This window comes from Desmodus rotundus, chromosome 4, assembly GCF_022682495.2.
Source record: "Desmodus rotundus isolate HL8 chromosome 4, HLdesRot8A.1, whole genome shotgun sequence".
Lineage (NCBI taxonomy): Eukaryota > Metazoa > Chordata > Mammalia > Chiroptera > Phyllostomidae > Desmodus > Desmodus rotundus.
The window spans coordinates 93,472,049-93,499,679 of NC_071390.1; the positions used below are offsets into that span (position 1 = coordinate 93,472,049).

The 27,631-nt window shown below is 36.9% G+C and overlaps 1 protein-coding gene across 1 annotated transcript; it reads left to right on the plus strand.

Annotated features, from left to right (window-relative positions):
- The first annotated feature begins 619 nt into the window (after positions 1–619).
- C4H4orf17 (chromosome 4 C4orf17 homolog) lies at positions 620–26,863 on the plus strand. The gene is made up of 8 exons (XM_024574773.1): positions 620–746; positions 6,370–6,582; positions 9,150–9,214; positions 16,348–16,491; positions 22,281–22,362; positions 23,638–23,842; positions 24,835–24,878; positions 26,664–26,863. The coding sequence occupies exons 1-8, from the start codon at positions 620–622 to the stop codon at positions 26,861–26,863; spliced, it is 1,080 nt and encodes a 359-aa protein (XP_024430541.1).
- The last annotated feature ends 768 nt before the right edge of the window (positions 26,864–27,631 follow it).

Sequence of the window (27,631 nt, forward strand, 5' to 3'; positions counted from 1 at the left end):
AGGTTCTCCAGTTTATCATTTGTACTATCACTTTTTGCTATTGGATTTTTTTTCTTCTTCAGATTTTACCATCTCAGAAGAAGACACAAATTTAACATGCTGATTTTATTAAAGTACAAAAGGAAAGGCACTTATTTAAAGTTAATTTAATGTAAAGCACATTCATGGGTATTGTATTTTAAAGCTATCATTTTAATTTACTATATCAAAATTGATAATAACCATGTTATATATTTTTGTGTTGGAAAGCCAACAAAGTGACCTTAAGTGCAATTAAATATAGAATATACTGTAAGTTTCTCACAAATGTTTGATTTTTCTAAGGGAAAAATTTTCTGTTCCTCCCATGCGTAGATTAACTTCAATGTTTACAAAAATTTGGTCTGAAAGAAAATTAGCCTTACATTGCCTTGACACCAGGAATAATTCAGCACCAACAAAGAAGATGGGGAAATGTTTGCCATGTAAGAAAATGTCGGGAACCCCTTGTCAGAATGACTGTCTTTCTGTGATTTCAGGGTATGAGCACCTCTGGAAGTGGATGCAAGGTTAAGAAGGTAGACCCCAGCGCGTTCTGTGGCAACAACAGCGGAGAGGGGGAAACCAACACTCCATGAACATGAGCCTCAAGTCCCCAATGTCTGCTTCTCAGTTTGAGAGCAAAAGCGGCCACAGCATGGCTAGAATGGGAAGTTGTTTTCTAGTCAGGCACACCCCTCATCCCAGAAGGGTCTGCCACATCAAAGGTAAGGTGACTCAAGGTCCTAGGATCTGTGCCTCTTCTCTACACCTGAACTATGTGACGTGGGTAAACACGGGGAGCTATTCAGTGTTTAACCACTGCTGAGGCACAGGCATTGACTATTGGGGCCAGATGCCAGCACTGGGCCGAAGCAGAGGCAAGCAGGCACCGTCTGTGCCAGCATTCATGCTTGGAATACTCGCTTGTTAGGAAAGGGGCCTGGAGTGGTGCCAAAGGGGCCACTCAGGGGGGTCAGGGCAGAAATGGCTGAATGGCATGAAAGTATTTCAATTTTTTTAACAAGCTGCATGGCCACGCTAGCATCCACATGCTAAATACCAGCCCTGGAGAAGCATGTATTTTACTCTCTCTCTCTCTCCTTCCTTCCCCCTCTCCTTTCCTAACTTCCTTCATCTTCCATCTTTCCCTCTACCCTTCCCTCTTTCCCTCTCTTCCTTTTGCATTTTAAAACTTAGTTTCTGTAACACCATTTACTCCTAATTTTTTCTCCTCCTAGCTTTGTGGTTTCTCCTTCCCAGCTTTTCTTTTTGCTAACTCTGCCGTAAATGTTAGAGGCGCTTGTCACAGAGCAGGCCTCAGCCATTTTCTCTCTTTAGTCTACTGCCACCCTAGTCAAATTCACCCATCACAAGTTTCAGACACCCTCCATAGGGCAAGTAGTTTCAAATGTGTATTCTAGACTCAGACTCCTTTTCCCAGCTTTAGACCTCTACATGCAACTGTCTATTTGACCTGTGTGCGAAGCTTAGAGGCTTCATGGGCATTTTGAATTTTGCTTTTTGAAACTGAACTGGCTGCTCTTCTCTTTTTCATTTCAATTCCAGTTATTATGATTTATAGAATTAGCAGGCATATCCTCAAAAGATTTCCAAAGAAAATTTTCTATTAGTTGAACATATATTTCTGTGACGTATATTACTATAAGCAAGGCCTTGTGGTAGGCATGGTAGGGGATTTGAAGACATAAATGTCAGTCCCTTGCCGGCAGTTTTATATTGCATCATAGATATAAGATAATTCAAGGAAGAATGTGAAATAAAATATAGGAGAGGGATATATCAAGTACTTTCAAGCATTTGAAATCAGAAAAAACTTATACTCAGTTGAATACTTAGTAGTATTTGCCTTCATAGAAAAAAAAAGTTGCAATTAAAATGCAATGTTTCCAGCACTTGGCTATTGTAAATAGCTAGGTGAGGAGGACAAAGTGGGAAAAATTGAGACAACTGTAATGCAATAACAATAAGAAGTCTAAAAAATAAAATAAAATAAAATAAAATAAAATGTTTTTCTCATGTGGGTTTCGAGAAACCCTGCCCTCAGATTTTGCCAAGACAACAGATAGCTGGGGCATTTATGACCTCTTTATTTTAGCACCTGCTTGCTTCCCCTTGGCCTTCATTTTCCTGATCTCCTCTAGGAATTTGTCTCTGCTGGTCCCTCAGCTGCCATTCTCCTTGAATCCTGTTTATCATCTCACAACCCTGTAACTGTTCTCATCTGCTCTTTCCTCTTGCTGTGCCCCAGTGTTCAGTCTTCATTTTTTCTGCTCTTCTCTCTGCCCTGCCCATCCCCCTCGTACCTTCTTCCTTGGAGATTGAGCCCATCTTTTAACTGATCTCCCAACCTCAGGTGAGGCCTATTCCACTTCCACTTTGTGCAATTCAGCTGGAAATAATTTTTTAATAAAATCGCTTGCTCAAGGGCACACAACTACTGGATGGCTGAGGTAGCTATAAATTCTGTTTGAAATCTGTGAATGGCTCTACAATTTTATCTGGGTGTTATTTCAACTGTCTCCTTTCCTTCCACAAGAATTTAACACCTCCACGTGGTAGCCATTCCTTGGGAAATGGAAATAGTGGTGAGCAAAACAAACACAATTCCTACTTGCAAGGAGCTCACAGTTTAGTGAAAGATATTTTATACTAATCAAATAAAAATAAATATTTAATCATAAGCTGCAATAATTATTGGTGCAATAATGCTGTGGTACACCTACCACCTACCAAGATCATGCCTTCAGAACCAAGGCATTTTATCTTCCCACCTGCCAGATGTGCCAGCCACTGATGGCTTACACTGAGTCCCTCTCTGGGAGTTGCTCTCATGCACAATGAGAGTTTGACCAGTGAATGCTTGATGGCCTGACCCACTTGCCTTGAGTTAAGACCTCTCCAGAGCCATCCACTGCTCCTTGCAGAACTGATTGAGGCTTCTACTGTATCTGCATCGTGCAGTTCAACTTTTGCCCAATCCTGCTTCCCTGGCCTCCTTATAAATACATGCTATTCCCAGGAACACTCCCCATCAAATTTCCTCCACACGAATCTCCATCCCAGCTTCGATTTCCCGATAATGTGACCTAAGACAATTGCTCTGAAAGAAAATATAGGATATATGAGAATATACCATAAGGAAATCTAATTTAGATTGAGGATATGGAGCCTGAAATATATCTTTTAAGTGACATTTACACCAATATCTAAAAAATGAGAAACAGCAAATATGGGGGAGTTTCCTAGAGGGAACAGTTTGAGTGAAAATTCAGAGGTAGGAAAGGTCTTGTAACGTGTTCCAGGAACTTAGAGAAATCCAGTGTGACATACGCATAAGGAAGGGTGGGAGGGTACTGATGAGTCCTAAGAGGCAGAGGTCACATCACTGGGAACATTTTAGCCTGTGTTAACATGCACGATGTGATCCTAAGTGCATAGGAAGCCTCTGAAGGGTTTTAAGAAAAACCCTTTTAAAAAAAACCCTTCAGAGGATATTTTAAAAGTTAAGTTTATATTTTAATATATTTCTGGCTGTCTATGGAGAATAGATTGGATGAGAGCAAGGAAGTAAAGCAGTCAGGAGGCTATAAATTGTAAAAGGAGTAGTTAGAGCAGGGGATAATAGTGGCCTAGAAAGGAGCTGTGACAGTGGCCATGAAGAGAAGTGGCTTAATTAACGAAATAGGAAAAAGTGACAAGATCAAATGCAGTACTGAAAGGGAAGTAAAGGAGAGGGAGGAGTTAGACAAGGGCCCTAAATCTATAGTACCATGTACTAGTTAGGGTAGACTAGTTGGAGGACCACACTTTTCCAGAAAGATCAAGTTTAATTTCAAAGAGCAAAATTCTGGGTGGCTGTAAGCATCTAATACTTTTATAGCACTAACAATGCTAATATTAAATATTTGACATTCTTGATGGAGAGTTTTGTGCACAAAGATTATTTGCAGTTATTTATTATTTTTAAATTAAATTTTAAATTAACAATTCTAAACCTCTTTATTTTAACTTTTAAAATTTAACTTATAACTTATTGTTTTACTTATAAATCTAGTAAATTTTAACAATTACTAAAAGGAAGTCTTTGATTAATATTTAGTCCCAATTAAAAACTTAGTTAATAAATACCTTTAAAAACTTTAAATGTCAATTACTCATCAAATATATTTGATTTATTTTTAAGTCTTTTATATCTTTAAAAAGCAAATTCTAACCAAGCTATAAATAATGCCTGTTAGTTAAATAAATCAAACTTATAAATATAGACAAATATATTATTTAAAGCATTTCTTTACTATTTATCAACTTAATATTTTCATACATTTCTACTTACAATGTAAAGTCATTTTCTGATGTAGATTTTAATATGTAATTCTAAAGCTAATTTTTTGGTCTAATATGCCAAATTAGCTCAATATTATACATATTTTAAATACACATATGCAATGGTTTTACTAAACTTAACCCATGAATATGAATAGTATGTATTTTTCTTACTTTATCATTTGTATCTTTAACACCTTCCCAATGCTAAAGGACACTCATCAAGAACTAAACCAATTACCTTAGATGAAAAAATTAAGTTACTTTCTCAACAACTTGAGGTTGCAATCAGAGAATTATGCAGGAATGTGAGATTTGAATCCTCACTTGGCACTCTCCCACAAAGTGAGCCCTTTTTAATGACCACTATGGTACAGAAACTTGACTTCCTATAGGAGGAACTGGTCTTTCTTGGGCCAAACACTCCACTTCCTAATGATCTGTATACTCAAGGAAGTTAGTGACACTCCCACCAAGATTGGTGCTAACTTCCTTCACTGCTGGATGAAATTTCGCATTTCCGTGACTAGTTTTAAATCATTTAATATTGTTCTGTTTGACTCTGAAGATACTTTAATGACATTCCATTCAACCCTTCAAACATTTTTATAGTTTTTTTCTAACTTTTGGATAGGTGGAATTGGAATAGTGTATTACATATAATTTATGTGTGTGTGTGTATCTTTTATAATTAAAGGAGGCAGCAAGAAATTTTTTTCCATTGTCTCTGTGTTGATGTGTTATATATTTCATTTGATAATCAATTTTTCACTATGTATTTGGGCCAATCTCTAATCCAGATGTTTAAGAGAAATTGATGAGGTGATATTATGTTCAAAAATGTTATTCTCATTTCTATTTGGAAGCAGTTACTATCAGTAAAGTTCAAAGTATTAGATTAAATAAAAGCTTTGTGTTTGGTAAAATTAACAAATGATCATAGAGCACCTACTTTGTGGTAGGCACTATTCTAGATGCTTGGAATGGAGTAGAAAATGAAGCAGACAAAATCCATGCCTCATGAAGTTTTATATTCCGGGGCAGCTCAGGTTAGCAATGTGCAAACGGATATGACAGGCAACAAATGGTACGGGAAAAAGAAAAGAGCATAAGGAGATACAGCGTGATTGAGGTGTATTTCAGACAGGGTTGTCAGCAAAGACCTTTGGGACGTCATCTGAGCAGATAGATAAGAAGGGCGTAGATTGATTGTACCAGAGGGAGGTTCAGAAGAATGGCAAATATGAGACACTGTCAGGATGCTTCCTGTGAAACAAAGCAGCCATCTATTACTACCTTTCATGATTCACGGATTAACATACAGCAATGGCCTGCACGTCCCCATTTCCTCAGCCATCCAATTCCACATGACATAGCATTGTACTGAAAACACAGTCTGTCTATAAATCAATATTTGAACCAAAAGCAAAGAGCTGTTATAGGAAAGGGAATGAACCCAGAACTGTGACATGAGGAAAGGGGTTCTTTTGTAGAAAATTTTCCTTCCTTCCCTCCTGCATAACCTATGTTACCCTGCCTCCCAGTCCTAGCTCCAACAGATTTTCACCTCCTGCCAGCACAAAAGAAGAGCCAGTATATGTCTGTTAAGATGCCTTTCTACATTAAGACATTCTTGATGCTTTCAAAAAACATCTCAATCTGGTATTCATGAAGAGGACTAATATAATTCCTCTGTAGTCATTATCAAAACTTGGGAAATAAGCGGTCTGTCTAGGATAGAGGCAGATCTGCCCCATTTAACCCTCAAACCAAGATCAAAGATGTGGGCCTGGTCTTAAGCTAATAAGATGGCAGAATATTGTAAGGAAGTATGCATTGCAAATATAATTTGCTACACTGACTTTCAAAGACTACTGCTGGTCCATGCAATTTGAAGTCTGATACCTTATGTACATGTAACATCTGGTTGGGTGGGACATTGCTGATTGCTCAAAGAAAACCACCTAATCTGGCAGTCAGGTCTACTTTATCCTTACTACCTAGGTTTGAATAACGTTCCTATCTGTACTGTGAATGATGATGAGAACTCATTGGGAACATTGTCGGGTGTTGGCCAGTTCAACTACTTAGAGAAGGATGAAATGCCATCTGCCAAATGCAGTAACCCACCCAGTACTGCACCCCTGGAAGGCCCAGTCAGAAGAGTCTCGCCAGCCCCAAACGCTGTCAAAGTGCATCCTCCACGGCCTCATTCTGGTGAGTCCCTCTCAACTATGAGGTATTTCCTGAGGCCTCCTGCAAACTACTGGGGGGTGGAGGAGGTGGAATCTACATGATTGACAAAATAGCTGCAGTGATTTTTAAATGGTCATGAAATTTCAGTTTGAAATAGGTATTCATTATAAAAAATTTTCACCCATGGGATCTCAATTTAGTAGTTCAAAAATGTTAATAAATATTATAATTAATTATGTCCAACACACATTTGGTGTTGCTCTAATTTATAATTCCTACAAAAGTAGTTAAGAGATGCCAAAAATGAATCTTTAACCAACATTGATAGGAAAAATACTTCAGCCAAAAAGTGAGTTGGGAAAATGCAATAGTCATGGAATTTCACGACTATTGAAGCGTACATGTTCCCCACGGGATGGCAAAGTCCTTAAGGTCAAGGCTCTGCATTTTTGCTGTTCTCAATACCTCCCCAGCTTCCAGCACAGTGCCTGGTCTTTCATAAACAGTTCAATAAATTAATTAATGTTTACTGAATTGAAATGAAGCAAAATAAATCAAAAGTACAGCATAACGGTTATAATTAACAGTACTGTGCTGTATATTTGCAAGTTAAGAGTTTAGATCCTAAAATTTATCATAAGAAAAAATTTGTAACTATGTAAGGTAATGGATGTTAACTAAATTTATTGTGATAATCATTTTGCAATATATTACATACATCAGACAATTATGTTGTACACCTTAAATTAATACAAAAAAGCACAGGAAGGCCAAATCTTAAAGATCAAGGCAAAATATAAGGAATTCTCAATGGTAAAAATTATATCCTGTTCTCTTTCTCCTGCCCTATACAATAGCATGCTACTACTAAAAGTTTCAAGACACATGAAAATTATTTGGTATAATGTGGTAAAATATGTATTAAGAGATGATAAGAGCGATCAGTAATAGGGTACTTACCACGTGATTCCATTCTAAGGTCTTCATGCTTGTTGACTCATTTCATCTTTTATTCAAGAGTTCCTATTCCTGCTTTTCCACTAGCAATGAAGAATCAAAGCCCACTTATTCCGCCTTCCTCCCAGTGTTCCTTCTCATAATGTGAAACATAGGAACTTAAACATTACATTTGCAGGGGTCCCTTAATGGAAATCAGGTGTGACCATCCGGTACAATTTATATTGCAGACGTGGGGCTAAGGTGATCTTTTTGGTTGATGTCTACTGTCAAGCATGACTGGAGACATGGTCTTTTTGTTTGTTTTTTGCTACAGTATCAGTGTTCAGATTCTGGGTTTATAGGTGTCAAAAAGGCAAAGTCAGCAGATATGATGGCTTTCTGATTGCAACAGAGATCCAGTCCCTAAGCTTTAGCCTCTTGGATGTTGTGGCAGCAATTGAAGGAGCCATGACTTCCTGACTCCCCTTCTTGTTGATTGTGATAAAGGCTGTGCCTGCCTCGGTGGGCCAGCTGCAAAGTGTTCTCGAAATGATTTGTGAAGGATCAAAACCAGACTTCACTGTTCCGCCCCTTATGGTGACATTAGAAACAAGCAGTTCTCTGTATTACTTTTGTTTAGAATAGCTAGAGTGGTTTCTGTTTCCCACAAGAGTTCTCTTTTTTTTTTTTTTTTTTTTTTTTTTTTTTTTATTGTTATGCAATTACAGTTGTATGCCTTTTCTCCCCATCCCTCTACCCCACCCCAGGTGAACCCACCTCCCTCCCCCCTCTCCACCCTCCCCCTTGGTTTTGTCCATGTGTCCTTTATAGTAGTTCCTGTAATACCCTCTTCCCACTATCCCCGCCCCCACCCCCCACCCCCGCCCTGAAACACCAATCCAAAAGAATCTGTGCACCCCAATGTTCATAGCAGCACAATTTACAATAGCCAAGTACTGGAAGAGTTCTCTTAATAGACTCACATGCCTAACTTTGTTCCCCCTACTCTAAGTAGTGAATTCAGTTACTATTGGGTATATACACAAAATTTTTTCATCTTCAAAAGAATTGCTGTAGTAACTATGCCTTCAGTATAAAAGATAGCATCACTTAGAATATATCTTTAACTTAATGCAAAGAAAAATTAAGCAAACATTTAAGTGGTTTTAGGGGGATAAGGGGAATTTAGATAGACGAAGTGGGTGGGGTTGAGAGACTGATGAGACAAGAAATAAAATGAGTGTAATTACAACTCAGCATACGGCTTCGCTGTCTACGGAGCAAACAGCGCACATGTGGTCACTGTAGCTAGAGAAAGTGATAGTTATACGGACAAGAACCAGAGGAAAATGTGTCTTACACTGAAATGTATCCTTTTAAAAAGTTTATCTGGATCAAGAAAGCTTTTGCAGTGTTTCTTTATATCATCTTCTGGCCATAGAACTAGTTTTACAAGATAAATACACTTTTATTATGTTATTGTAGTACAATTCTAGCTGCAAGTTTTCTAATATTTCTAAACAGATCCCTGGATTGATCTTAATTAAAGTTCAGATGTATGCCCATCTCTTTCAGAAACTGATATATATGGCATGTGACAGAAAAAAATGTTCAGTTTGATCTAAGTATATTTTTCCTCAATATTTCAGAGCCATGTAGGAAACTCCAGGAGTGCTTCAAAACTTCCAGTGAGAATCCCTTAGTAATTAAAAAGGTAAAGAAACAACTATTTACAGCTACATATTTAGTTTGACTTTTATCATTCTCTCTCCGCTTTCCTCTTCACATACTTTTCTGAAAAGATACCATGTTTCACAATATTTTTACAGCCTTATTTAATTAACATGATATAAAATGCACATACAAGGTGGGGCAAAGTAGGTTAACAGTTGTTTGTGTGGAAAATAATATCATAAATAATAATACAACAATAAAGTCTGTTTCGTGTACTCACAACTGTGAGCCTACTTTTGCCTCACTCTGTATTTAAAGTGCATAATTTGATGAGTTTTGACAAATATATACTCACACCATGGCAGCCTCCACCCACGTCAAGAAAATAAACATATCCATTACTTCCTAAGGTTTTCTCATGACCTTGGTGCCCCCTATGGGCAAACATTTATCTGTTGTCACTAAAGATTTAGCATGCAATTTTTAGGATTTTATATACATGAAATCATATAGTGAGTTCTCTTTTTTAATCTCATTTTTTTAACTTAGCATAATTATTTTGATTCATCCATGTTGTTATGTGCCAATAAAAAGGATAATTCATTTCTTTTTATTGCTGAGGAATATTCCCACAATTTGTTCATCTGTTCACCTGTTGATAGACATTTAGCTTGTTTCCAATATTTGACAAAGTTGACATGAACATTTGTGTACAAGTCTTTGTATAGAGATACATTTTCTTTTCCTTCGGGTAAATACCTAGGAATGAAATGACTCAGTCTTATAGTAGGTATATGTTGAATTTTTAAGAAACTGCTGAACTTGTTTTTCAAAGTTTTTGTACCATTTTATATTCCTGCCAGCAGTATGTAAGATTTTCCTTTCCTCCACATCCTTAATACAGTCGATATTTTTATTTTATCCAAGCTAGTGGGTGTGTAGTGGTATCGCTGTGGCTTTAATGTGCATTTCTAATGACTAATGAGGCTGACATCTTTTCATGTTCTTATTTGCCATCCATATGTCTTTTTATGAAAAGTGTGTATTCAAATCTCTTGCCCACATTTTAAATTGGGTTGTTTGTCTTTTTATTATGAAGTTGTAAAAGTTCTTTATAAACTCCAGTTATAAATCTTTTGTCACATATATATCTTGAAAATATTTTTGTACAGTCTGAGGCTTCCTTTTTTGTAACAATATCTTTGAAGAAGCAGAATTTATAATTTTGATAAGCCCAGACTTTAAATTCTTCTGTTATAGTTTCAAATGCACGTGCTATTTCTCCCTCTATCGTGCCTTATTGCAATGGCTAGAAACTCTAGTGCCATGTTGAATGGAACTGATGAGAGCAGACATCCTTAACCTACCTAAACCGCTGGGGGAAAGCTTTCAGACTTTCACCATTAAGTATAATGTTAATTGACTTCATTCATAAATGTCCTTTGTATGGTTGAGGAGATTCCTTTCCATTCCTAGAGCATTCCATGTTCTAAGAGTTTCTTTTTTCTTTTAAATCAGAAATGGGAGATGAATTTTGCCACGTGCTTTTTCTGCATCTATTTCAGATGACCCTGTGATCTTCCTTTTTTAGTCTGTTAATAGACTGAATTACATTGGCCGGCTTTCAAATGTTAAACTACATAATATCCAAAGTTAAACTACCCTTGCATTCCTGGGAAACACCCAACTTGGTCATGATATGTTATCCTTTTTATATAATTTCCTATGATATTGTTTAGCATTCTTATGTTCAGTAGGAATATTTGTTTGCAGTTTACCTGTAATGTCTTTTCTGGCTTTGGTATCAGCATAATACTGGCTTGCATAGAATAAGTGGGCAACTCCTCTTTCATATTCTGGGAGCTTTTATGTAGAATTAGTATTATTTTTTCCTTAAAAGTTTAGTAGAATTTGTCAGTGAAGCCATCAGGGCTGGAGTTTTCTTTAAGCAAAGATTTTTAACTACGAATTCAATTTCTTATTTTCATAGATATAGGCTATTCAGGTTACCTAGTTCTTCTTTAGTGAGCTTTGGTAGATTATGTTTTTAAAGAAATTTGTCCATTTCATCTAAGTTATTGTATAAAGTCATTCATAAAATATCCTTTTAATGATTATATGATCTTTTCTTCCTGATTTATGTTGATAGAGGTTTATGAGTTTTTATTGTTCTTAAAGAATCAGTTTTTCATGTCGTCGATGATCTCCACTGCTTTGTTTTTCTGTTTCTATTTTATTGATTTTGGCTTGTATCTATATTAGATGAAAGCTTAAATCATTGATTTGAGGTTTTTTCTTTACTGCCTTCGCTGTATCCCCAAATTTTATGATGTGAAATTTTCATTATCATTCTGTTCAAGACACTTCCTAATTTCCTTTTTAATTTCTTCTTTTACCCATGACTTACTCAAAATTGTTATTTAATTTCCAAATACTTGAGTATTTTTAAGATATCTCTATGTGCTTGATTTCCAATTTAATTTCACTGTGGCCAGAGAATATACTTTTCTTGAAACCTTAAATCCCACAGTCATTGTTTATTATAAAGGTGAAGCCTGATCCTCATGAAATTCTATCAGTAGGATTTCTGGTAGTGAGCACCAGAGCCTCTGAGCTTTTTAAATTCACAGTTATGGGGATCAGCTAACAGGAGGATTTATCCGTACTGTGTGCGAATGTCCTTGATCTCCTTGTAAACCCCATTCATGTATTTCTGGTAATAGGCCAACAGGACTTCAGAGAAGAACTGGCATAAATATGGGCCATGTGAACACCACCTTCACAGGGACATAGATATCTACACCAGCTAACTGCTCCTTGCCCAGAACACTTTTAAACTTTATAAAATTATTGAGATTTGTTACCAGGCCCAGAACATGGTTGGCCTCGATAAATTTTCCATGAGCCCATGAAAAAGAATGTTCACTCTACTGTTGTTGGGTAGAATGTAACTTAACAGTGTGGCGATTGTGGGGGGCAGTGGGGTGAGTGGAGGTGGGGGTGGGTAGAGGTAGAAGAGGGTATGGGGAATGAACGTTGATGGAAAAAAAATAAAACAAAAAATAAATATAAATGTTTTAAACTTTAAAAAGAAAGTCATCTTAATGGAAGCAAAAAACAATTAGGTCAAATTGGTTGATACTCTCATTCAAGTTTTCTGTGGCATTACTGACTTGCTGTCTACTTTTTCTATGAATTATTGAGAGAGGTCTTGAAATCTCTGACTATAATTGTGGATTTCTATATGTTTTCATTTCTATCAGTTTTTAGTCATGTCACTTAAAACTATTTTATTAGGACTATAACTTTAAGATTTGTTATTTCCTCTTGATTAAATGAAACTTTAATCAAATTATCATCTTCAATTCTGATAACATTCCTTGGTTTGAAATTTATTTTGTTATAGCATTGTTCAGGTTTCTATTGCTTCTTGAATTGATTTTGGCAACATATTCTTTTTCTAAAAAATTATTAATTTCATATAAACATTCAAATCTATCAACAATATTATATAATGCCCTCATATTTTAAAAAATATCTGCCAGATCTGTTAGACATATACTTTTTACATGTATTTTGTTAAGGTGTATCTTTTTCTTGATCAGTTTCAATAGTTTATCAATTTTATTAGCATATCAAAGAAATAATTTTTGAATTGTTTATCTTCTATGTTGAATATTTTCTTTTTTAAAATATATTTTATTGATTATGCTATTACAGTTGTCCCATTTTCCCCCTTTTATTCCCCTCTGCCCTGCACACCCCCTTCCACCTGCATTCCCCCCCTTTAATTCATGACCATAGGTCATATATATCTGTTCTTTGGCTTCTACATTTCCTACACTATCCTTAACCTCCCCCTGTCTATCTTCTACCTACCATTTATGCTACTTATTCTTTGTACCTTTTCCCCCTCTCTCCCCCTCCCACTCCCCCACTGATAACCCTCCATGTGATCTCCATTTCTGTGATTCTGTTCCTGTTCTAGTTGTTTGCTTAGTTTGTTTTTGTTTTTGTTTTAGGTGTGGTTGTTAATAACTGTGAGTTTGCTGTCATTTTACTGTTCATATTTCTTATCTTCTTTTTCTTAGATAAGTCCCTTTAACATTTCATATAATAAGGGCTTGGTGATGATGAACTCCTTTAACTTGACCTTATATGGGAAGCACTTTATCTTCCCTTCCATTCTAAATGATAGCTTTGCTGGATAGAGTAATCTTGGATGTAGGTCCTTGGCTTTTATGATTGAATACTTCTTTCCAGCCCCTTCTTGCCTGCAAGGTTTCTTTTGAGAAATCAGCTGACAGTCTTATGGGCACTCCTTTGTAGGTAACTGTCTCGTTTTTTCTTGCTGCTTTTAAGATTCTCTCCTTCTCTTTAATCTTGGCTAATGTAATTATGATGTTCCTTGTTATGTTCCTCCTTGGGTCCAACTTCTTTGGGACTCTCTGAGCTTCCTGGACTTCCTGGAAGTCTATTTCTTTTGCCAGATTGGGGAAGTTCTCCATTATTTGTTCAAATAAGTTTTCAACTTCTTGCTCTTCCTCTTCTCCTTCTGGTACCCCTATGATTCAGATGTTAGAACGTTTAAAGATGTCCTGGAGGTTCCTAAGCCTCTCCTCATTTTTTTGAGTTCTTGTTTCTTCATTCTGTTCTGGGTGAATGTTTATTTCTTCCTTCTGGTTCACAGCATTAATTTGAGCCTCAGTTTCCTTCCCATCACTGTTGGTTCCCTATACATTTTCCTTTATTTCACTTTTCATAGCCTTCATTTTTTCATTTAATTTGTGACTATATTCAACCAATTCTGTGAGCATCTTGATTACTAGAGTTTTGAACTGTGCATCTGGTAGGTTGGCTATCTCTTTGTTGCTTAGTTGTATTTCTTCTGGAGCTTTGATCTGTTCTTTCATTTGGCCCATTTTTTTTTTTTTTTGTCTCGGTACACCTGTTATGTACCTGTACCTATACTGGAGCCTGAGGTGTTCACCAGGGTGGGGCAACCCATGGCGCTGCGTTGTGATGCTATATGTGGGGGAGGGGTCCCAGAGGGACCAGTGTTGCTTGCTGCGTTCTCTGCCTGTTTTCAGTCACTTCCCCTGCTACCCACAATCAAATTGGGCCCTTCTGGTGCTGATTCCTGGGTGTGTGGGTTTGTGTATATTGTAGGACCCTGTGGGTCTCTCCAATGAACTCTCCTGTGAGGCTGGAAGTTTCTCCTGCTGCCGCCTCAACCCCCACAGGTGTTTTCAGTCAGAGGTATGAGGCTTTATTTCCCCCACACTGGGACCCTGGGTTGCGTGGTCTGTCTTGCTCCCCAATTGTTCCTCCCGGTTTATCTGCACTCGAATGTGGGACCACGGAGTCTGCAATTCATCACCTTGCTGGTCCACCAGCTACTGCCTTGCCCATCCCAGTCCTCCAGCCGCTGCCTTGCTGCGAGTCATCTCCACCCAGCTGCCCATCTCTGTCCCTCCTACTGGTCTGGATGAATGTTTCTTCTTTATCTCCTTGGTTGTCAGACTTCCATACACTTTGATTTTCTGGCAGTTCTGGTTGTTTTTTGTTTTTAAATTTGTTGTTGTCCTTCTTTTGGTTGTGTGAGGAGGTACGGTGTGTCTACCTATGCCTCCATCTTGGCTAGAAGTCTTTTGAATATTTTTTCTCTTTTGTTGATTTCTATTTTTTTCTCTTTCCATTCACATATATATCTTATTGTTCTTTGCTTAACTTCTTTTATCTTTCCAGTATATATATTTTAAAGCTATAAATTCCCCTCTGAGAATTGCTTTAGCTGCTTTCATAATTATTGCCATGTAACATTTTCAGTAGTATTAATTTTTTTTCTAATAGCATTATAATTTCTTGTTGAGTCACAGCTCAGTTGCTGGATATTATTTATGAAAAATTATTTGTGGGAATCTGAAGCCAATGTAAATGCATTTTCTTCCAGAGAGAATTTGTGTTTGCTTTGATAGGAACTCAGAGGCTGTAAGCCTAGATCAATTTTAAACAAGTTCAAACCTTGATCTCAGGCTTTATTTCTTCAGGGACTATTACATTTCTAGGTCACCTTCACCTTAAGAGCAGAGCCCTTGGGTGGCTCTTATTCAGGTCCTGAAATTTGGGTCCCCTTTTTTCAGGACCTTTAAGTCAAAAGGAAAGTTCTCATTCTCCAGGATCAATGGCCTAAAAAAATGGCTATTGCACCAGTTATACTTCAAACTTCTTACTTTCCTTTCACTTGTAACCTATTAATCCTAGTTTATTCATTCACTGATATTATTATTACTTTTTAATTTTAATGTATCTCTTTAGGTGTGTTCAGTGGGAGGGTTAAACCAAATATGTATATTGCTATTCCCCCAAACTAGAATTCTACATGATAAACTTTAAGAAACAAATGCATCTAACTACATTGCAGCTTTATTTTCAGTAAATGCTAACAGTTAAACATAGTTCACTCAAGCCCAGTCATCACAGGCCCCAGCTGCTGACATATTCAGCCACCAGTTCATGTGTGTTTTTATATATCACTCGCTTCTGAAGGTTAAACCTTTCTTGGAATAGGCACAAAGATCTATAAGTTTTCTTGGACTTAAAGTTCTTACACACTTATTTAAAAATTTCTAACAGAATATTTCATCTCCCAAAACAAGAAAATACGCTTTCTATTTTCTTTTCCAACTAATCAAGGGAAGTAATTGTTTACCTTTCTGATTCTGCAGCTTTCAGCTGACATTTAGCAGAGCAAAGGGACAGCAGTTCACTCTTTACAGAAACACCATAAAACCTCTCAACTGTCTTTTCCAATCATAAAAGAGAATATGCCCAACTCAACAGAAAATCTTATTATGTATCATGAGTTGGTTGTTATATGAAGCAGCAATGTAAGTAAAAGTTATACATTAAACATTTAAAAATTACTATGTTGATGTTCAGCGAAGGGTTTAAAGTGGTTTCACAAAAGTAAATAATGTATTACTATTTGTTCTGTCTCTAAATGCAAACATTTGAAAATTAGATATTAGGGAGAATTAAAACTAACCTCTTCTTGCTTTTATGTATATGTCTCATTTAGCTACAATATTTCTCATTCATTTTACATTTCATTTTTATACAAAATATAAGTGGGTGCAAATGCATATTGATTACATTGTATCTTTGATTTAGGAAGAAATTAAAGTAAATAATCCACCCTCACCTCCAAAAACATGCTCTACTGCTGGATCTTGTTCTTCAGAAGTGATGAGTACCAAGCCTAATGTCAAAGGGAACACCGTATGCATACCAAACTACCTGGATCAGGAAATCAAAGTAAGGGGCGGATTTAGTTAATCCATAACTTGGGTACAGAATGAACAAACAAACACAATCACATCACTTAGCATCCTTAAAACTCTTCGGTTCCCCTTTGACAACTGAATTACTTTAAAACCACTTAGCCTGAAATCTGGGGCCTGATCCTATTTTTATTTGCAGTCTTACTTCTCCCTGGAATCCTGTCACTGTTTAAAAACAAAAACAAAAACAGAAACAAAAGCAAAAAACCCCAAACCAGAACGTTTGATTTAGACATAATGAAAAGCTTGGCATTTGCCAAACCTTGGCCCTATTTTTCCCATGTCTGTCTTTGTCATCTTTCTAATGCTTGAGAAACACTATATCTGCCTGAGGTTATAAACTTAGTTATAGTAATAGTAATATGTCATATCAGACTACTGGATGTTTCTCTCCATCTTAAGTTATTTCTGAGAATGACATATTATGAGTAAACCAATCAGCTAATAGTTGTCTCTGCCATTCTTTGTTTACTTTCCTTAGATGCTTTCAGTAACCTCCACCTTTCCTCACTTTAAGACCCACTACAATGAATTAAGGGTCAAAATACTGTAATGCTGACTCTGATAGAATTTTTAAATAAGTATTAGTAGTAGAAATTGTAGATAACAGAGCATATTGTAAGGGCTGTTATTGAATAATCCTGATAAGGAACTATGTTAAAGGTAAAGGATAACTGTGTCAGTGGGTATAATACTTAATGTTGAAAACAAAATTGTGAAAGAGAATAAAAAGAAAGGAGGACAAGAAGGGAGAATATCTACAGATATGTCTTGTGTTTATACATGATTTCCTGATGATTCTGGCTAAAGACTTTACAGTACAGAGACTCCAGAATCACTTTCCACCTCATTCCCTCCCTGAGGGGTTGTCCCCTGCCAGGAATTCTCTTCTCTTTAATCCGTTCAGTGGTCACCTTCCAGTCATTAAAGTTTCAGGTTAAATACCACTTACTCAGAAGTGCTTTCCCCGACCACTCAATCTAAGGTAGCTTACCCAGTCACTCCCCATCCTATTACCCTTTGATATTTTTTTCATAAATCATGTCATATCTGATATGTTCATATGGTTTTTTTCAATATTGTCTCTGCCTCCCCACCTCACATACTCTAAAATTTAAGTCATGAGATCGTATACTTGTCTATCTTGGTTATTGCTTTATCTTCAGTGCCTGGATAAGTGCTAGGTACCTAGTAATTATTAAATAATTATTTATTGAGTGTTGAATGCATAAATTAAAAAGCTCTATCAAGATCAAAGTGGAATTGTAGAAAATCAGCTAACCACATAGTCCCTTGACTCAACTAAACCATAAGCTGAGTGCAGTCTTAATAAGGCTGTCTTGCTTCCTAGGGCACATCTATTAAAGATGGCCTTGGGGATATCTATTAAAGAGTCTTTGTCTCAAAAGCATCTTACACCTTACAGGTATTGATTGAACTGGACATCAGTTGCTACAAAATCCACTAAGATGTGAACTCTTTGAAGGAGGGGAACTTGTCTACTTGTTCAAACTGATTCCTCAGCACTCACCACTTTGCTAACAAATATTAGCTGACATACATAACATGGCATTTCAGCAAGTAATTGTTGACTATTTGTTAATAAATTAAAGGAGAAGAAGTTAAGTGTGAAAACAGGTCATTAATTTTTTTTGTGGCTTGCATAAAAGAGTTCTAAAAATAGGGCTCATCTTGGTGGTATCCCATCCTTCCATGCATTCTACCAAATATCTGAATTATATTCCAGTTTCCTCCTCTTCAGTCTGGTAACCCTGAATGGGTTGTGAAATCAAGCTATGTTTGTGCTAGGGTGAGCATGGAAAAGTATACAGTTTCACAATTATTACTTTAATGAAAACAGACTTCTATATCTAGTAGGATGTCATTTTTAGCATTCCTCCTAAAGATCTTTAATTTATAGAAATATTGGCTGGCCAAAAAGTTCATTTGGTTTTCCGTTTTCACCAATAACTTTATTGAACCACATATTCACCATTTGTTCCACTACCTTCTGCCATCTTTCAGACAATTTCATAATTCTATCTTCCCAAAACTGTTTATCTTTTTGAGCAAAGAACTGTTCCATGCCTTTTGCAGTCTTCCAGGGAATTGAAATTTTTTCCGTTAAGAGAATTTTGGTAAAGACTGAAATAAATGGATATCCGAAGGTGCAATGGCTGGTGACTAGGGTGGATGAATCAGAACTTCCCAGCCAAGCTGTAACAGTTTTCTCCTGGTCATCAAAGAAACATGTGATCTTGCTTTGATGGAAGATTATGCATTTTCTGTTGACTAATTCCGGACAATTTTCATTGAGTGTTGCTCTCAGTTGGTCTAAACGGGAGAAGTACTTCTTGGAATTAATCATTTGGTTTTCCAGAAAAAGCTCATAATAGAAGACTCCCTTCCAATCCCACCATACACACATCACTTTCTTTGAATGAAGACCGGCCTTTGGTGTGGTTGGTGGTGGTTCATTTTGCTTGCCTCACGATCTCTTCCATTCCACATTATTGTAAAGTATCTACTTTTCATTGTCTCTCACAATTTGTTTTAAAACCAGAATGTTTCCATTACATTTAAGTAGAGAATCATATGCAGAAATATGGTCAAGGAGTTTTTGTTCGCTTAACTTATGTAGAACCCAAACATCAAACAAATTAACATAACCAAGCTGGTGCAAATGATTTTTCAGTGCTTGATTTGGATATTTGGAATGTCAGTTATCTCTTGCATGGTATAACATTGATTGTTCTCAATTAATGTCTCAGTTTGATCCCTATCAACTTCAACTGGTCTACCCAACTCTGGAGCATCGTCCAGTGAGAAATCTCCAGCACAAAACTTTGCAGACCACTTCTGACACATTTAATCAGTCACAGCACCTTCTCTATACAATGCATAATTTTTTTGCATTTCAGCTGCATTTTTATCTTTCTTCAAATTATAAAGCATATAATGTCCTGAAAATGTTGCTTATTTTCTTCCATCTTCAATATTAAAATAGCTACATAAAAAGTCACCAATTTTGACATTTTTTAAATGCATGCTGATATGACAGCTGTCACAGTACAATCTAATGAAATTGTTTTGAATGAAGTTAAAGACAACTAAGCACTACTAGAGCCAGCTAATGGAAAAAAGCAAGTGAACTTGGTTCCTTCATTCACAGAGCTCATGAGAAGGACTGTACAGGTGTTGTAAGATCAGATAGGGGGAGAGTTTAGAACTAAGAGAGGCTTCAGAAGAAAGAAACCTAAAGAATGTTTACGATGCAATTAGGAGAAAAAGAGAAATATGGAACAGGTCATTCCCAGCTAAGAGAACCTCTTCCTAAAGGTTAAGAAGTGAGAACACTGTTTATTCAATGAACTAAGATCAATTAATAAGGCTGTTGCAGAGAATGCAGGGAGAACATTGCCAGAGATGGGATTGGCGACTAAGCATAGAGGCTAAATAATAAAGTACTTTATAAGTCATATTGAAGTGTTCAGATTTCATCACAAAGGCTGTGGAAAGTCAGTGAAGAATTTTCAGCAGTAAGTGATACTGAATTACTTTGTAAGTACAAGAATTACATGATCAGAGTTGCACTTTAGAAAAATTACAGTAGATAAAATGTGCAGAATTAATTTGGGGGGAGGAAGCAAAATTACTGGCAAGGTACTCTGCTTCCAAAATGATAGATGAGGTTCAAGATTTAGCCTCCTACTGTAAACAACCATATAACTGGGAAAATTATATAAAGAGACTGTTTTTAGGCATTGGGTAACAGGCAGTGACCACTGAGGAAAAGAAAACAAATGGGATGATTTCTGCATTTCTGTTGGGGGCACATTCCTAATCATGGCACAGAAAAGTAGAGCCCAAACAGAGTAACAGCTTCATCAGGTAGAGAAAACAGAGTCTAGGTTTGGGGGATGCTGACGTGGCTGGAATTTGCAAATTAAGATTCTGAAGAAGAGGAATCTGTGTAGAGAATGACCTCCAAATATCTGTATTGGGTTTCTTGAGTCTTTGGTCTGATATAAGCTGTACAGGCAGAGGATGAGGTTCTGAGACCTGGCAGAAGGAAGCTAATGGGAAGTAGCACATTGCTTATTGATGCTGGACTTCTGATGTGCCAGACTGAAGAGACCTTGCTGAATATACCAGGAATTTAGTTGAGACCAACGGAAAGGTCAAACCTTAAAAGAGTGGGGTACTCTAGCCCCATGGTAGGGGCTACTCTAGACCTTCACTCTCAAATTCCCAAATTAAGTTTCAACAGATCAGCCTCACCTGCCAATATATTTACTACCTTCCAAAACAAAACTCAATGAAAAGAAAGCAGGAGGCTTCCTAGCAGGGCATATTCTCCTTCCTCTCACTAGAAGGATAATTATATTCTAAGTTGATCGATGAGTGATCTATGAGTTAAAGCAGCTGGGAGTAATATACAATCAACATATGGATGAAAATACAATTTGAGCAGAGTGGCCTAGAGAATACCAAGGGGTTCTTTTTTCTATTTTTGCCATGGCCATTGATTTATTGTGAAATTAGGAACAAATTTAATTTGCTGTGTTCAGGATAGGGCATTATTGAGGACAAGAATCTTAATAATATAACAAAGCTCAATAAAGGGCAGCGGATTTTTCTGCCCTTTAATTTCAATTCTATATCTTCAGCATCTGGACCAATGACACAAATATTTGTTGAATTAAAAGTATTTTTAAAAAAGATTTTAGGCAGAGAAACTAGGAAAAAAAGATGCTGCAGTAGCTCAAGGAAGAATTGATGGTTTAGACTGGGTCAAGCCTGTGCCAATGGAGATGGAGAAATTGAGACATATTTAGAAGGATTTACTGAACTCGTTGTTTGGCAGTATATTATAGAAAAAGGCAAGGGAGTTGCTCAGGATGAATCCCAGGTTCTGGCGTGAACATACATTCAATATATGCTGGTGCTATCTGCTGAGACAGGGGAACCTGGTACAAGTTTTAGGAAGAGAAAGATGGAGGTTTAGTTTTAGGTATTTTATGTCAAAGTAACTGTAGAATATCTAAGAAGATACACCTAGTAGGCTGATGGTTGTATAGGACTGAAGTTCAGGAGACAGGTAAGAATTTCAGATATATCTATATTCCAGCAGATGGAGTTTAGGGTCAAAATGGAAACATCATTACATGTGTTTACTACTTTGCACTTTAAAGCTTATTATAGTCCATTTTTTATTAGAATTAGTTATTCATAGATTTATCTCATCATCAACATTTTAGCCCTTAGCACCACTTAAAAATTGTCAAAGAAGGGTTCTGACTGACAAAGGGCATTAGATTCCTGTCCCACTGGGCCAATCACTGTGTTCAGGGAACTGAGGAACAATGATGAATTCAGCTAGATTCTCCCACTATAGAGAGGAGCAGTACCAATGCGGGGGGACAGTTCTATGACTGGAAGATCCCCATTAAAACCCCATGGTACAGAGGGAAAGGATCAATTTCCCATGAGAAGAAAAGAATGAATGGTTCCTCCGGATAATTTTGGTATTGAACAGACAAAACAAGGAAAACCACGTCACCTAACCTAAACTATTACTACTTGTTCTGGAGATGTTTTCCAAAGATTCCACTGGCTCCCAAACTGAAATCCAAATTGATATAATTGAGCACTGTATACAGAGTGACATTTGGGAAGATAAGACTGTGGAGAAAGTAAAGGGAATTTAATAAGCCTGCACCATTTTTTTGCTCACTATGTGACTCTAATATTCCCTGTCAGATTCTGGCAAAGCTCTGTAACATTTTACGTACTGATTCTCTGGCAGAAGTTCTGCAGTGGCTGCTTCATGCAAGTTCAAAAGGTGAGACTACTGCAAAGCCTGTTTCTACCTGTGGTGTGGATGGCAGTAGCATGGCCTTCCAAGTTCCAATTCCCCACCAAAATCATCACTAGCTTCCTTTAGGCCCTTCTTGACCTGTTCCACGAAAACAGGTGCCAGTCTTAATGGGATAACCATAAATAGCATGGCACAGCTATCCTCTCCTTAAACCTAGCTGGTCATCAGATTGACTGAGGCCAAACTTCTGAGATGGGTGGAACCTGAGAATTTGCATTTCTACCAAGTTCCCAGTTAAGGTGATGATGCTGGTAATCATGCTGGTTTGGGGACAACTCTTTGAGAACCAGTGCACTAGTGAAAGTTAGGGAATACCAATGTGCCAAGAACAGAATAATGCTTTAAGTGGGAGCATTCTGTAAACAGTTCCTTATCCCAGGAATTCAAGACTACTTGGCAGGCAATTGAGAACTATTTTGGTTCAAGAAGTCTTTAGTTATTCTTTATATTTCTTCCTTTTTAAGAATATAACAAAAAATTACACAAGAAATAAGTGCTTACTGTGGTGGTGGGGAGGGGGTAAAGAATCAGAAAAAATAAAACAATAATAATAAATAAAATCATCACAGACATCATTTCAGTGAATAGTGTATATCTTTCTAGGTAAGCTTGTAACTATTATTTAACTGTATTTATATTATTTAACTGTATCAGTCTGTATTTAATGAGATTATATTGTACTTATTTTTTTTTTTACTGATTTTTGAGAGAGAGGAAGAGAGAAAGAGAGACAAAGAGAGACAGAGAGAGAGAAACATCAATTTGCTGTTCTACTTTTTCATGCACTCATTGGTTGATTCTTGCATGTTCCTTGACCAAAGATCAAAACTGCAACCCTGGCATACGAAGACAATGCTTAACCAACTGAGCTACCTGGCCAGGGCTGTACTTACTATTTTTTATAGGTAGAATTTGTTTTTCGTTTCTTTGTTCATTTGGCAGTGGCCTGTAAGGCTGAGTTTTGTACTCAGTATTTGAAAACTATTCCACTGCCACTGATGGACAAGTACCTCAGTGAGGTAACTACTCTGAGTACTCCACAATATCACAGGTCAACGGAAGCTAGGATGCTGTGAAGCAACTTTTTTGCAGAAACCTTGACTCACACATAGGTGCCTCCTCAGAAAACAGATCACCAGGCTTTTACACTGGAGTGCTGGATGTAAAAAACTAATTCAGTATTTCTAGACAATGATAATTACAACCTTCGTACCCCTCCCACCCTTTTTGTTAAATCAGAAAAAGAGTGGGTCTCAGCCTTGATTCATGCTGAGCTGGCGGAGATAAACTTGCTGGCTGGTCCTCGTCCTCATCCGCAAAGAAGAAACATCTCGGCAGAACCAGCAGCAGTGACTGGGAAGCCAACCAAAGTTAAACCGCCCTCAGACTCAGCCATGAACTCGAAAGTGCTGGCCAGTTGTAACGAAGGACATCAGCTGACCAGGTAATTAGACAGAAAGGCCACCCAGAGGGCATATGGTACTTAAAGACTTGGATTCTCTTTTCATTGCCTTTCAAAACATGCTGAGGTCTTAATTCCTCTTTATTCAGTAATGACAGCAATGTGCATTTGGTTTTTATCTTTTCGTGTTTATGATGAGAACCATTCTAAATTCTATTTTTTCAGAGCATTTTTGCAGGGGCTGTGTCTTCCTTACCCAATAACTTTTCTTTTTGAGGAAACTCCCCTTTCCAGTAAGGGCAAAGCAAGAGTAGATACTCAGAAATCTAAGAAAATATGGTGCTGTTGGTTTTAGTTTACCTAAATAGCTATAAAGGAAATTGAAATTGTATTGTTGTTATATGTTTTGTTAAATTTCTACCATAGACGTACCACTTTTTTATATAGAACAATGCAAAATTAAATTGCTTCACTTAATTATCTTTGACATACTCCTGGGAGTTGTCAGAGGGAACTAAAATAACTATTAAGAAAATTGGAAATACTGCAGGGAAAATTCTTCCTATGACAGAACAAAATGAATATTTATGCATAACATCATGGTGAAAGAATGTGGTAAGATATTATTTAAGCTAGGAGAGAAAATCTTGTTGCTTTAAAATTAAAAGTTGAGGAATGCTTAAATTCAGAAAAAAATAGTATTCAAAACACATAATAGCTCACTTTAAAAAGTATTAATATAGAGGAGAATTTTGTAGCATTGCAATTTGTCTCCACCTTAAAGCTTCCATAAAATTAGAAACTGGGAGATAGGGTCTCTACCTTAGTGAGTATGATGTACTGTTTAGATATTTACTCAAAGTCAGAAGAATTTTCCATTGGAAAAAACATTTAATACTGTCTACTCTGAAAAACAAAGAATTGGAATAGCATATTGAAGATATACATACTTAGCTTACACGATAATATGCAGTCTATAGAAAATGCTTGTTTCTATCTGTGAATTTCATTTTCTCTTTCTCCAATTGATTTAGAGTGTCAAGTCAAGGATCTGAAGAAAATAAGGCGGTGCCAAAAGGTTAAGTACAGTTTGTGATAATTACTGAGTTGTTATAAGGAACCCAGTGAGTATCTAACTAGTCAAGGACACAGATATTAAGGGGCCATTGTTTTAAGTGCAGCAAAATACAATAGAGATTTCCAGCTACTCTGAAGGGCAGCTTCTGCTGAATCTCTCACAGAGATAAATTTGATATAAATTTAGCTTTGCATTGGAAGGTAAAGTGGCTCATCAGGGACAGGCACTCTTTGAGAAGCAAGACAGGACACAGGGAAGTACAGGTTCCGTCATGACAGTCCAGCGACAGAAGCCTTGCATTGACTTAACAGACAGACAATGATCTCAGAGTTTTGCTTCTTCACAGCTTAACTGCCATTGAGCCAAATGATTTTCCCTAGAAACAAAGTCAACCAAAGGAAACAGTAAAAAACAGCAAGCAGCCAGCAATGCCCCATGAGTCAATTGAAATTCAAGAGAGGATCAGTTTTGTGTCCCTACCAGAAACCAAGCCCCAACCCCAGCCCACAATTTGGGCCAAAAAGAATCAAGAATTTTAGAAAGTCTTATGTTGGTCCAGAATAGCCCAACTGAAAAATAGCCTGTGAGATTGGTAGGTCCTAACCTTAAAACAAGCACAGCAACCATGACTATAGAGCAGAGATGGCAAACACAAGGCCCGCGGGCCGAATCCGCCCTCCACCTTGTTTCATCTGGCCCAGCACCTTGTTGCTACCCTGCGGCAGCGCTGAGCTCTCACTTAACTGTTGAGTGGTTACATTTATACAGTCCTAAAATTACATTTGGCCCTTTGAGGGCAACCACAAGGCTGATGTGGCCCCCCCGTGAAAATGAGTTTGATGCCCCTGCTACAGAGCAAAGACTATGAAGTATGTCTACTAACCACAAACAAACTCCCCTTATGCTAGCAATGATGCAGTAATCAATTAAGAGTTTCTGGAGTTCACTCTAGACCCAAGCAGTTTCTGCTGGAGTTAACCAACCCAGGGGCTGGTTATGCTGTATATTGTGTATATATACACAATAGTAAGTATAATTTAGAAATTAGAAAATACCCGTTATTCTGACACTCCAAGGACTGTATATTGTATCTGTCTTCTCTTACCAAACTCTTCACCCTAGGAATGCAAAATCCTGACAGTGATGTTTCTATTACTCAATTTTATCTCTTACCTGTTGGCCCCAAATATATTTTACCCTGTCTAGATATTTGAAAAATTTTCATATAAGAATCCCTAAATCATGTCCCTTTGTCTCCAGTGTTGATATTTAGCATCTCCCCAAATCCTTATTCCTCCTTGGGTGTGTGACCATGTAGGCCTTGGAAGGTCTCATTAAGTACAAATAACTCATTTTAACCTGCTTGTTTACTTTTTTTTTTGTCTATCAGGACCATAGATCCTTCTCGTTTCTCCCACTGGTCCCATTGTGCCCATCAATAACCCTAATTCATGTCTACAAAAATAATGTTTGATTTTAAGAGTAAAGAACATGTGTACATGTTATAGAACAAATAACTCCTTAAAGATGAGCAGACCCTAATTCATTCCTGCCATAATAATGTTTGATTCTAAGAGTGAAGAACATATCTGCATCTTATAAACAAATAACTCATTAAAGATGAATAGATAATATGAAAGGTTAGAATAGATTATTTGAGGAATTTTGGGTGTATTTGGCTCACCCAAACTTCGTATCATTTTTTGTCATTTGCTACTTAAAACAGCAGAAGTTACATTTAATTTATCAATTATGGTCTTACTTAGACTTTTTTTTTTATTTCAGAGGTTGAGCACAAGCCTCCAATAGTTATAAGAAGAAATAAGATGACAATACCTGTTGCAGAATATTTCGGCAAACCAAAGTCGCCTCTCAGGCCTAAAACTCAGGACAGTGTATCAACAAAACCAATGTCAGCAAGGTGTCTACAAGGGTACAATCTCTCTCCCCAAAGAACATTTTCTTCTTTAACATACCAAAGATAGAAATTCTAGGCTGGGCTAATTCTTTCACAAACATGAGCTTCACTTTGTTACAACATCAAATTATTATTTTTTAAATATTTTGGTAACAAGGAATCAATAGCTCATCTACCTGGTGGCACATATAATTCTCAAAGCACTTGCATATAATGCTACTAACAAATATTATTGGAGAGAGTATTTCTATTTGTTGTTAATTTTAACATCATATGCAACAAAATAATGTTTATTTATATACTTCACTTCTAATCTTGCATTATTAGTATTATATTACATAAGTATAGGGCCCTGATGCTGGGAAAAATCATCCATATCAGAATTCATCAGGTTGTAATTTGACACCTGCTCAAAACTCTGACAGAGAATGCTAATATCTGAGCTATTTTTCACAATCTACAGCATCACAATGTTGTTGGAAAATTATGAAAAAGGGCTCACTTTCCTCTGAAAAAGAAAAGCTATTTAAATTATCCCTAACTTATGAGCCAGGAAGGAACTAGTTTCCACTCACTATTAATTGTGAATGATATTAACAAATTTCCTAAAATTGAACATTTTGTGTTTTTAAAATAAACCACTCTTGGAACATGGCTATTATCCTTTCAGTGTACTTCTGTATTCTATCCACCAATTATCCAATCTTTCATTCATAATGTGCCCTTGATACCCAAAAGAGCTACTACAAGTCATGTTTGTGTACGCGTGCGTGCAAGCACGTGTGCAATCTTAATAACTCGCATCGCACTTACTGTGTGTTAGGAATCACTAAAC

Excerpts from the sequence above, each read along its gene's own strand:
- C4H4orf17 (XM_024574773.1), top strand. The coding sequence starts at position 620 with ATGAGCCTCAAGTCCCCAATGTCTGCTTCTCAGTTTGAGAGCAAAAGC. Across the intron at positions 747-6,369 it reads AAGGGTCTGCCACATCAAAG|GTTTGAATAACGTTCCTATC; the intron begins GTAAGGTGACTC and ends CTTACTACCTAG. Across the intron at positions 22,363-23,637 it reads GCTTCATGCAAGTTCAAAAG|AAAAAGAGTGGGTCTCAGCC; the intron begins GTGAGACTACTG and ends TTGTTAAATCAG.